General features: G+C 40.4%; 1 protein-coding gene across 1 annotated transcript; it reads left to right on the top strand.

Annotated features, from left to right (window-relative positions):
- The first annotated feature begins 2857 nt into the window (after nt 1–2857).
- Nucleotides 2858–11767, top strand: LOC136685466 (NLR family CARD domain-containing protein 3-like). The gene is made up of 8 exons (XM_066659395.1): nt 2858–2883; nt 4587–4719; nt 7549–7662; nt 8885–9010; nt 9136–9261; nt 9637–10130; nt 10224–10975; nt 11042–11767. Exons 2-8 carry the CDS (start codon nt 4667–4669, stop codon nt 11765–11767), a joined length of 2391 nt encoding a protein of 796 aa, XP_066515492.1. The 5' UTR covers nt 2858–2883; nt 4587–4666.
- The last annotated feature ends 921 nt before the right edge of the window (nt 11768–12688 follow it).

A 12688-nucleotide genomic window follows, 5' to 3' on the forward strand; every position in this document is an offset into this window, starting at 1 on the left:
GACATTACTAGGTCACTGAAAGCTCTGGAGATTGGAATAGTGGGGCTCCAGGGTCTTGTGGAGACCACAGGAGATCTAGAGCATATTAGAGCTCTAAACAAAAAGAAGGCTGCTCTGGCTGATTTACTGGGTATAACAGCACAGGGGGCGCTGGTCCGCTCATGCTTTCAGTGCGTGAATGAACTGGATTCTCCTTCTAAGTTCTTCTTTGGTCTCGAGCGTAGAAATGGACAGAAGCGGTACATGCATGCTGTGCGATCAGAATCAGGGGATCTCCTTACTGATCCTGCTGACATTCGCAAGCGAACAGTCAGCTTTTTCTCAAAGCTATATGAGAGCGAGTGCACAGCGACGCAGGAGGTGGAGAAGGGTTCCTCAGGAATGTGACCAGACTTGTGCAGCTGGATGCTGAACTCTCTATGGGGGAGCTGCACGAGGCCCTCCAAGGAATGGAGAATGGCCGCGCTCCTGCCATTGATGGCCTACCAGTAGAGTTTTACAAGACTTTCTGGTCGGTCATCGGCCAGGATGTGCTGGAGGTCCTCAGGTGCAGCATATGGGATGGAAAGCTTCCATTGAGTTGCAGGAGGGCGGTGCTGACGCTGCTGCTGAAAAAGGGGGAACTGTCCGAACTGAAGAACTGGCGCCCCGTGTCTCTGCTGAAGCATTGGCCTCGAGACTGGCGAAGGTGATGGAGCAGGTGGTTCACTTTGACCAGTCGTACTGTGTACCCGGTAGGTCTGTCTTTAACAATGTATTTTTAATTTGTGATGTTTTGGACGTCTCCAGATTATTGGGGTTAGAGACTGGTCTCGTATTTCTAGACCAGGAAAAGGCTTTTGACAGGGTTGAACACGGGTATCTCTGGAAGGTTCTGGAGAGCTTTGGGTTTAACACTGGTTTTATTGCCATGATCAAGGTTCTGTATGGTGCCATTGAGAGTGTGCTGAAGGTTAACGGTGGTGTATGTGCTCATTTTAAAGTTTTTAGAGGGATCCGACAGGGCTGTTCACTGTCGGGAATGCTATACTCACCCTCCATTGAGCCCCTGCTCTGTAAACTGAGGGAGGGACTTGAGGGTTTTTATGTTCCAAACTGTACTGCCCCAATACGTGTCTCAGCTTATGCAGATGACCTTGTTGTACTTATCAGTGCTCAAGATGATGTAAATGTTTTAGTTGATGTTTTACATGATTTTAACATTTTATCCTCTGCAAAGGTAAACTGGGCCAAGAGCAAAGCGGTTTTACTTGGGGACTGGGAAGGTGAAGAACCCAGAATCACAGACGGACTGGCCTGGGGGACGAGCAGGTTTAAATAACTTGGTGTGCATTTGGGGGACAGTGTTATTGGAGAGAGGAACTGGGACGGTGTGCTGGAGAAGGTTAAGGACAGACTCAACCGATGGTTGTGGCTGGTCCCTCAAATGTCATACCGAGGTACGTTTCTCATCATCAACAACCTGGCTGCGTCCTCCCTGTGGCATAAACTGGCATGTGTCGATCCCCCACCAGGCCTGCTGGCCAATCTCCAAGCTCTGCTGGTGGATTTTTTTTGGGTTCCTCAGGGGGTTCTTCATCTTCCCAAGGATGAGGGCGGGCAGGTGCTCATTCATTTAGCCAGCAGGGTGGCTGCCTTCTGCCTCCAGTTCATACAAAGACTGCTTACTGGCCCCAAGGAACTGGTTTGGAGGGTGGTAGCCTACAAGATCCTGCACACAGTGGGAGGCCTGGGGATGGACAGGACCCTGTTTTTAATGAACCCAAAGTCACTGAACACTGCAGGTTTACCTGCATTTTATCATGGCCTTTTTAAAATATGGAGTTTTTTTAAGGTTAAAGGACCGGAGAGTACAACGCTGCACTGGCTGCTGGAGGAACCTCTGCTTCACGGCGCCCGGATGGACATATCAGGCGTGTCGTCTCCTGCACTGACCAGAGTCCTGTTTTCTTCAGTGGTCACCACACTGCGTCAACTGGTGGACATTGCGGGACCTGACCTTTCCGGTACAGAGAGCCTGGCTGAACGGTTAGGCCTGAGGTCTCTGTGCAATGTATCTCAATTTCTTTGCAAGTGGAGGACAGCGCTGACCCCTGAGGAACTCAGGATGTTGAAAGACAACAGTGCAGGGGTGATTAATAATTATATATATATAAATATATATATATATATATATATATATATATATATATATATATATATATATATATATTTTTTTTTTTTTTTTTTAATTTGTTGAATTGTTCTCACTGTAGCATGTACTAGTAAATATATACTTATAAAATGTTTAAATGTTTATTAAGTATGTATGAATGTAAATAATACTGTTATTCATCCTACATAGAATAAAAAAAAAATAAAGATACTAAAGATAGTTATATATATATATATATATATATATATATATATATATATATATATATATATATATATATATATACATATATATATAAAAAAGAGTCCTTGCTATAAATAATGCATAATGTTTTAATATGCCCTTAAAGATATTTAACTGTAAATGACTTATTTTTTTATATTTTAAGGAAAATTTTTTAAATAATTTTTATGCATCCCACATCTTGAGACATCTTTGGATGTTATTATAGTCAAGACATCTTAAGATCCATGTCTATAGACATGTCTTAAAGACATTGTACTCAGATCTTAAGACATGCCACAAGATGACTTAAGACGTCTTCATAATGTGTCTTTAGACATGTCTTAAGACATACCAAGACACGGTAATGGCTGGGTATGAAGCACTGGGTGATGATCAGGAGGTTTCTATCCACAGGTGAAAAACAAGAATGAGGAAACAAACTGAACCAAAAGTGACTCTGAGCTGAAGAAGATTTCAGAGGAAGACGGTCTGGATTTCACTCGGTAGGTGTTTAATCGTTAACATTATTTTTCTGTGGAAAATTGGCTCATTGTTTACAGCTGTGTGTTTATCTGCCATTCCTTCTCTTAGTTATGTTTTTCAGGCTTAAGTTATATTTAAGGTGTTGTTCAAAAAGACGTATTTTTGACGTCTGTGAATAAACTGAACACGGCCAAGTGTCTGTGACAATAAACAGGTTCATCCGGTTTACTGCAGAGAAAAGGAGAGTTTATTCACCTGGGATTTTAAAATGTTAACTGCTGTTGAACAAAGTCAAATAATAAATGGAGTCCAGACAACAACAATAGAATTAAATAGAAACAACAACGACTACAAACATTTATTTGTGTTTTATAGAAACTAACATTATTATTATCACACAGACAAACAGTTAAATAAAAAGAGAATTTTGTCTCCTTTTATAATAAGTTCTTTAAAAAAAGAGTAAACCTGCAGTAAAACTACATAGTTGTTACAAGCTTGATATTCCTACTGTGGTAGAGCAGTGTATACTGATGTTCATATTAACTTTAACAGACATGTAATGTAGGATATTAACTGTATTTAGTCATAAAATGTCCAGGGTGTGTGATCATAGATTAAGGAAACAGTCAAAGTCATTTCTGAAAAAATATAGAAGTACAGACGCCTCTGTATAGATTAGAAAGAGTAAAGACCGTAGTTTTTGTGTTTTATCTAAAGAAAGTGAAGTAAGGCGACGTTTGAAAGGTTTAAAAACAGGACGGTGTGTGTTTTTTGTGTTTTATATGAAGTGGATGAATAACAACAGGAAAAGTATTAATACCATTGTTTTTTTTAAAGAAATTAACTCAGATTAATGTGTGTTTCTTTTTTTCAAAAATTGTGTTTGAAAAGCCTCGCATTTTGACCTATTTAAGGTGGAATGGAGAAATCAAGCTTGGTAGTACACAACAAATGTGTTTCTCTAGTAGGTAGTTACATGTTTTAGTGACATGATGTGCACCCTGTGTTTTAAATGGATAAAATGGGAAAAAAATTGTAAATAATTGGTTGTATAATACAATTGGTTTGTTTGTTTTAAATGGATAATGTGGAATAACAGTTACTCCAAAATGTTTCAAAAGCTTTAGTGCTAGCTTCAGCTCTTAAGGTGGAACAGAGAATTCAAGAACCTGGCGTATAATGCCAATAAAACTCGTAAACGGACACTTGTAAGGTGGAATAGCTAATGTTTGACTATGAAAATTGTGAATAAGATCTGCTTCCTAAACGACATTTATGATGGAAGGGAAAATCGATAAGCAACACCAGCCTTGTCTAGTCTAAATATTTCAGGTGGATTTGGACAGTAAAGGCTTGTAAACGCAGTGATATTTCTGTGTAAATATGTTGGTTATGGCACACTCTTCTTAGCGATTACTGCCCAAGTTCTTAAACTCGTCTCTTGTTGGTTCGTTCGGTTTTCCTCAAACTTTCAACCTGCTCGAGCGTCACGGTTGGAGAAGGGTATCCCTGCAGTTTGGAGGCACCTCCAAGTGGGAGGTACAACTCCCAGAAAAAATGCCATGGAAAAATGATGGAAAACTAATATTGATTAGTTATGAAATTTAAGGAGGAAGAGCTTTGTTTATGAGTTTCAACCAATGTAATGTTAGCTGCATTTCTGTAAACTGTTTTGACTGCTTCTTATAGTGATCTAAGTTCATTTCAATCTCTGTTTGAGAGCCTCGGTCAAAAACTCTTCACACGGAGCAGACAACAGCATCTCCAGGGTCCAGTTGTGTCTGTGAATGTGAAAACTTCATGATGGAGCCTCCTAGCACAACAGACTTCAGCAGTGGAACCTGTGACACCAAGTGAGTTAGCAATTATCAATAATATAAATGAGTAATTTGTTATATTTCCACACACACACACACACACACATATATAAATATACAGTGGTATGAAAAAATTTGGGCATCCCTGATAATTACCATGATTTTCCTTTATAAATCATTGGTTGTTATAAATCATATTTAACTGATCAGAAATTTCAGTTAAATATATCATATAGCAGACGAACACAGTGATATTTAAGAAGTGAAATGAAGTTTAGAGGATTTACAGAAAGTGCGCAATAATTAACCAAAATTAGGCAGGTGCATAAATTTGGGCACCCTTGTCGTTTTATTGATTTGAATACCTTTAGCACTAATTATTGGAACACATAATTAGTTTTGTAAGCTCATTGACCCTTGACCTACATACACAGGTGAATCCAGTTATGAGAAAGTGTTAAGGGGCCAATTGCAAGTTTTTCTCCTCTTTGCATCTTCATCTTCACTAATTCCATCTCCTGTTTCTGGTCCTGTTCATTCCCCAGTCCAGTTTCTGTTTCCAGAGCACATGGCTCTGTTTTTGTTTTGTCCCTAGCCTCTGCCTTAGCTCCACCTTAACCCTGCTCTTTCATTAGTGTTCCCACCTGTGTCTCCTTTGTGGTCCTGTCCTCTTGTTATCCTTGCCAGGTGTTTCTTGTCTGTGCTCATTGTGTATACTCCTTTGGTTTCAGTGCTCCTTTGTCTGGTGTTGTGTGTGGATGTGTGTTTCCAAGTCTTTGTGTTTCATTTATATCTACACTGGTTCACGGCTGTCCCCTGTTGGTTCCTGTCCTTGTTTAGTCTTGTTCAGGTTTGTGTTTTTGCCTCTGTACTGGTGTTTGTTTTGTTACAGTTTTGTTTTCTCCCTGAAAAAAATTCCTTCTGTGTACGTCTGCCTCCTTCTTCTCCCTGCATCTGTGACAAGAACGAATTTGTGCATCTAAATTAATCTAAATGTTTGTAGGTACAAATGTAATTTACACCTGCTCCTGAAAATGCGCAAAGTAAAAGTATAATCTGGCATGACTGAATTTTAATTAATAAAATAAATAAATAAATGAATAAATAATGAAATGCATGAAATTTTCATGTTAGTTTCGTGTGCTAGGAGGCTCCATCCTGAAGTTACTTCATGTGGATCACTGCAATATAAACAAGTGTTTGGTCTGTAACCTGTGTAAATGGCTGATCTTGTGCTGATGCTGGATTTAACAGACAGCTCTGCACAGAGAACTTTAACATCTTTGGAGACGTAAGGTTTATTAGCCGAGTGATGTCTCTCTGGTCGGTTCACTATAGGTCCATTCTTTATCCCTCTATGAGAGACTACAGAGCGAGTCCAATGGGCCAAGAGCTAATGTCAAGAATAAATGCCTTTAGCTTCCGTGCAGCTTCCCCCACCTTAAGCACAATTGTGCAGGGCTAACTTTAGTGAAGGTGCAGTAGTGTGCAATTGTCTTAGACCCTTAGAAAATGATCATTATTTAAAATAATATATTGTCTAAATAAGAGTGGTGTTTGTATAAAATTTTATATAATTGTGAAAACAAAAAAGGGGATATTCTTTTCTAAAAGTATGTGCGTGTTGTGAGCCAGTGGGAAGAAACAAGTTGGTTTCCGGATGATTTTCTTGATCGTATGAATTTGTGAAATAACCAGCATACGTTATCTAGCAAAATGAAGTATAATAACCTCAAATAAAACTGCACCGTCACAAGGAGAGATGTTAACACCCAGAATATCACACTCACTGTAAAAACGTTATTTATTTTCATTGGAGCACATACTTACTGCTCAGATAATAGCTTCTTACATCTCATTTAATCTAAACACTTTTGCACAGTACTATGTATCTCAGCATTTAGATGGCATAAGTGGCCCATAAGTGGAAAAAATATATATACATTAAACGAATCTAAAAAAGTGCAGATTTGAATGCACTTCAACAAAATTGATTTCCGCTCATTTGTTTCTTTTGCTTTTCTGCAAAGATTTTAAGGCTTTTTGCTGTGGCTCCTTAGTCAGAGCGCTTCCTTATAAAGTGGTCATTTGAAATTAATGGGCGGAGCTTATGGTAATTGCACGTTAATTGCAAAGGAATGTGCACACCCACCCAATTTGCGAACATTGCGTATTCACTAACATATTCACGTTCTAATAAAAAAATATGGTGTTTACGCAGCGTTCATGAATCTGGTGGAAAGTTTTCAGGAATGTACATTTCTTCATACATTATGTGCAGTTTGCTCGTGTTTTATTACGATGGTTTCATGAATGAGGCCCACTGGACAGGGCACCAGTCCATCACAGGGACACACACACTCACACACACTTGTGGACACTTTTAAATAGACAGTCGACCTGCAAGCTTGTGGGTGTGAAACTCACACAGACACCGGGAAAATAACACCCTCCACACAAGCAGTGACCTGAGGCAGAGTTTGAACCCACAACCTCAGGACACTGGAGCTGTGTGACAGAGACACTGCCTGCTGCACCACTGCACTGCCCTGTTATTCATTCCCATTCTTTCTGAAAATCAGTGATAGAGATCTGTCTTCAGGCTTAACCGCTATGTTTCCATTGTCTCTCTGTGGATGTCACAATATCTTCAGCTAAATCAGGAAAACACTGAACTGCAGGCCCCTTAAATACTTTTATAAAATCCAAAGGACAAAATCTTGGTGTATTTTCAGACTGGTTAATGATCTCTGCTAATGGCTGACAATGATGATGTTAATTAATAGAACAACCAAATATCACCTTTAGCTTTCACTAAATGTCCACACTGAACTCATTCTCATTTCTCCATGTTATTTATTTCAGACAGCACACGTTCAGAGCAGAACCTCCAGAGCCGAGTGGTGTGTCTATGAAGACCAACTTGTTGAAGATGGATCCTCCTGGTTTCAGAAATGAAAGACTCAGTACTGACCCGAGGTGAGACATAAAAACACCACATCTTCACTTCTTACTTTGATGTACACTGCTGCTTTGCTGGAAGACTTATTTTTTTGATGCAGTTGTTGACGTTGAAGACAATCTTCATGTTTGAAGTGTCTGTAGGGACAGGTAAATCAATCGGTCAATAACTGAACTGACATTAAAATCCTCTGAGCCAAGACGCTGCTACTCACTTTGTTTACAAAGATATTTACAGGATGAAGAAGTTAAAAGTGTAATATCTGTGACCACATGTATTTAGCCATGTAGACCATTCAAAGCAGAATGAAACCAAGCTTTTTAATAATTTTGTCAAAATACTGAGAACTTTCAGTAGTCATCAGTGCAGGAATTACACTGCACCTCTTCTGAAAACACCATGTAATCTTTCCTCAGCAAGAAGGAGCACATCATTTTAACACGAATAATAACAAACAAGTATTATGAAAGTAATTGTGTTTAATTTTATATATTTTTTTAATTACAGCATGAAATAAAGAATGAATTGCTTTGTTGTCCCCAAATGACCCAGGTTAATCTCCACCGAGTAAATTGATCCTAGATTTATAAAGAACACTTAATCATTTCCGACTGCTTTCATCACTGACCTTAAAATCAAAATGAAACAAAACAAAAAAAAAAACATTAAAAAAAGATTTTTGTGGTGTTCCATATGTTTCAGCCGAAAATACATTTCCATTCATACGTTCATTCATTTTCTGTAATCAGTTCATCCTGTTTAAGACTGTGGTGTGAATCACTGTGTACAAGTCAGGAACATACACTGATCTGGGCCTCAGTCCATCACAGACACTCACACTTATTGACACTTTAAAACAGCCAATCCATCTACCATCGTGTGGACTGTAGTAGGACACTAGAGCACCCTGAGGAAACCCTGACAGGAGGGCAACAGGCAGATCACACCACACTCCCCACAGACTGTCACCTGAAGGTGTGTCTCAAACCCAAACCCCAGGAAACAGGAGCTGTGTGACAGAGACACTCCCTGCTGCTCTACTGCATCCTGTTATACATTTCCATTCTTTCTGAAAATCAGTGATTGAGATCTGTCATCAGGCTTCAAGGCTATGTTTCCAATATCTCTCTGTGGATGTTTCAGTATCTTCAACTTAATCAGGAAATATACTGAATACTGGATGGTAGACTTCTGTAGAGTTCAGTTCAATTATTAAACTAATCTTTCTCATTTTTCCAGGTTATGTTTTAAGCAGCAGACATTTAGAGCAGAATCTCAAGAGCCCAGCTGTGTGTCTATGAAGAGCGACATCTCGATGCACAATCCTCCAGGTTTCAGTAATGAAAAAATCAGCACTGATCTGAGGTGAGTATTTCTCTCTGTGGATGTTTCAGTATCTTCAACTTAATCAGGAAATATACTGAATACTGGATGGTAGACTTCTGTAGAGTTCAGTTCAATTATTAAACTAATCTTTCTCATTTTTCCAGGTTATGTTTTAAGCAGCAGACATTTAGAGCAGAATCTCAAGAGCCCAGCTGTGTGTCTATGAAGAGCGACATCTCGATGCACAATCCTCCAGGTTTCAGTAATGAAGAAATCAGCACTGATCTGAGGTGAGTATTTCTCTCTGTGGAATGGTTTCTTTTTTTTTATTTTTTTTTTTTTGTGCTTGCGCCTGTAACTACAGAACTATGTCTGGTGTGTGGAAGATTTTACACAGTTTCTACAGAGAACCATCTCTGGGATTCTCCATCGCTACAACAGATGTCAGTGTTAAAATATCAGTGACACTCAGTGTACGTATACACATATACAGTGTAAACCGCACACACACACACTGGTCTAAATGAAAGAAAAATACTCTCAACCACCACACAACAGAAACCCTTTTATGAAAAATGAAGTCATTCAGCATCTGAATTTATTACTGAAACACACTCACTCAATAATCCCTTCTGCATTCTCTCTGTCTCTGTCTCTGTCTCTAGGAGGGATGTGCGGCTCCAGGATGGTTCCAGGTGTGGAGTGTGTGAGCAGATTCAGACAGATCCAGTCTCTATCACCTGTGGACACTCTTTTTGTAGACAGTGCATCAGGAGCCTTAGGGACCAGTCTGTCCACTCTGGAGACTTGACCTGTCCCTGCTGCAGAAGGAGGTTTAAAACGGGCTCTGTTCAGTTTCCACACACGGAGGAGTCCATGGAGCTGGATGAATACAAACCAGTGGATGACGTCCTGCTCAGTGTCTCAGAGAGAAACAAAATCAGCCTGAAGAACAAGTACGAGAGCTTATTTGAGGGATTCAAAACACAAGAGAATAAAATCCTCCTGAACAGGGTTTACACTCAGCTCTACATCATCGAGGGAGAGAGGGAAGGAGTGAATGAAGAACATGAAGTTTTACAGATTGAAAACAAACCCTGGAAACAAAACCTGCCAGATACACCAATAAACTGTTTAGACATATTTAACCCTGTACAGTGTACGATGGGAGAAATGGAAGAAGACAACACAAGAGCTGTGATGGATGAAGATGTGAGACGTGAAGAAGGAGAAGCAGATAAAGATCCACAAGTGGAAAAACTTAAATGCGTTCTGACTAAAGGCATTGCTGGTATTGGAAAAACTGTCTCTGTGCAGAAGTTCATTCTGGACTGGGCTGAAGGAAAAGCCAATCAGGATATAGAGTTCATGTTTGTGCTTCCATTCCGAGAGCTGAACCTGATTAAAGACAAACAGTACAGTCTTCATGGGCTTCTGTGTGACCTCCACCCTGAGCTCCGAAGTCTGGACACAAAGGAATATGACGTGTGTAAAACTGTGTTCATATTTGACGGCCTCGATGAAAGCAGAATTCCACTGAAGTTCTCAGAGAGTGAGAAAGTGTCAGACGTGACCAAGGTGTCTTCAGTGGACGTGTTGATGACAAACCTCATCAAAGGAGACCTGCTTCCCTCTGCTCACATCTGGATAACCTCCAGACCCGCAGCAGCCAATCAGATCCCCTCTCAGTACATCAGCCGTGTGACAGAAATTCAGGGATTCAATGATCCACAGAAGGAGGAGTACTTCAGGAAGAGGATTAGTGACCAACACCAAGCCGACAGTGTCATCTCCCACATTAAGACAACGAGGAGTCTCCACATCATGTGCCACATTCCAGTTTTCTGCTGGATCTCAGCAACTGTGCTTCAGGGAATCATGAAACAAGGGACCACAGAAATCCCTAAAACTCTGACTGCAATGTACTCACACTTTCTGTGCACTCAGACGATCATGAGGAAGGAGAAGTATGAGGAGGAAGATGAGAGAGGAACTTTACAGGAAGTCCTGAGATCCAACAGGAACATGTTTCTGAAACTGTCTGAACTGGCTTTCAAACAGCTGATGAAGGGCAATGTGATGTTCTATGAAGATGACCTGAGAGAGTGTGGGATTGATGTCACTGAGGCCTCAGTGTACTCTGGAATTTGCACTGAGATCTTTAGGGAGGAGTCTGTGCTTTACCAGAGGAAGGTTTACTGCTTTGTGCATCTGAGCTTTCAGGAGTTCCTGGCTGCTTTCTATGTGTTTCACTGCTGTGTGAACAACAAGAGGAAGGAAATGAAGTTTCTGAAGCCAAAAAAAATGAAGTGGTCTGACAGTGTTTCACTGGACGAGCTGCTGGAGGGAGCTGTTCGTACAGCTTTAAAGAGTAAGACTGGACACCTGGATCTGTTTCTCCGTTTTCTGTTGGGCATATCACTGGAGTCCAATCAACAACTCCTGCAGGACCTACTGACACACACAGTGAGCAGCTCTGAGAGCATCAAGAAAACAGTTCAGTACATCAAACACATGATACAATCAGAGGATTTTCCTTCTGACAGATCTATCAACCTGTTCCTCTGTCTCACTGAAATGAACGACTCCTCTTTATCCAGTAAAATCCAGGAGTATCTCAAAACAGAGAAACACTCAGATAAGACACTGTCTGCTGATGAGTGTTTAGCATTAGCCTACATGCTCGTGAACTCAGACAAGGTGCTGGATGAACTGGACTTGAGGAAGTACAACACCACTGAGCAGGGTTATTGGAGACTGATCCCAGCTGTGAGCAACTGCAGAAAGGCAGTGTGAGTGCTGTTTCTATATGTTTTTTTTATATATATATTTCAGGTTGTTGTTGACTGAGAAAAGTTTCCAGATGTTTTACGGTCAGTAGAAGTTCTTCACTCTGTGTATAATTAGGATGTGATAAATAAAATGAATGAGACAGGTGGAGTTTGATGAACATGGATAAGACTGATGTCTTTCTCTTGTTTTCTCTCACTCACACTGTATATCACACAAATCCCCCAAGTTTATAAAAGCAGCAAATCTGATGTTTGATTCCCGTGAGGCTGAATTTCAAGGAGTGTTCAGACTTGTAGTTCAGTTTCCTTGGGTTGGACCAAATATGTAAATTCATACATTTTTATATTTTAGTTCTGGTTTTGTTACGAACCACTCGCTCTCCAGCTCACCTGAGTATTAATTAGTTACACCTGCACCTCATAAGCCACACTCCAGTGGCAGCCTTTAAGTTTCCTCTCTCCTCTCTCTTCCTTGCGAAGTATTGCCCTTACATGCGTTTAACTAAACTGTCTAATTTTCCTCTCTGTCTTCTGGTATTTCGATCTCTGCTTTTCCCCTCAGGACCCGTCATTCGCCTAGCCCCTCGGATAATCTCTGGACTCTGCTTTCCCGGTGTGACCCACGCTTTCCCTGACTACGCTTACAGGAATAAACCCATCTGGACCGTACACGTCTCTGTGATCCACTCAATACTCTTTACAAATAAAACTCCTGCGATTGGATCCTTTAGTTTCTCTGTTTTTCTTTGGACATTACAGAATACTTTACCAGTAAAAATGGATCCAGCGGAGTTGTCAGCTCACCTCGCTCGACAGGACGCTACTATCACTCGGCTCCAGGAAACAATTCAAGGACTCGTTAACCCTACCCAAGCCCAACCTGCTTCTAGTTCAACTACCATCTCTGGAGCAAACTCTCCTCACG

The sequence above is a fragment of the Hoplias malabaricus genome, unplaced genomic scaffold, assembly GCF_029633855.1.
Source record: "Hoplias malabaricus isolate fHopMal1 unplaced genomic scaffold, fHopMal1.hap1 scaffold_76, whole genome shotgun sequence".
In the NCBI taxonomy this organism is placed as follows: Eukaryota; Metazoa; Chordata; class Actinopteri; order Characiformes; family Erythrinidae; genus Hoplias; species Hoplias malabaricus.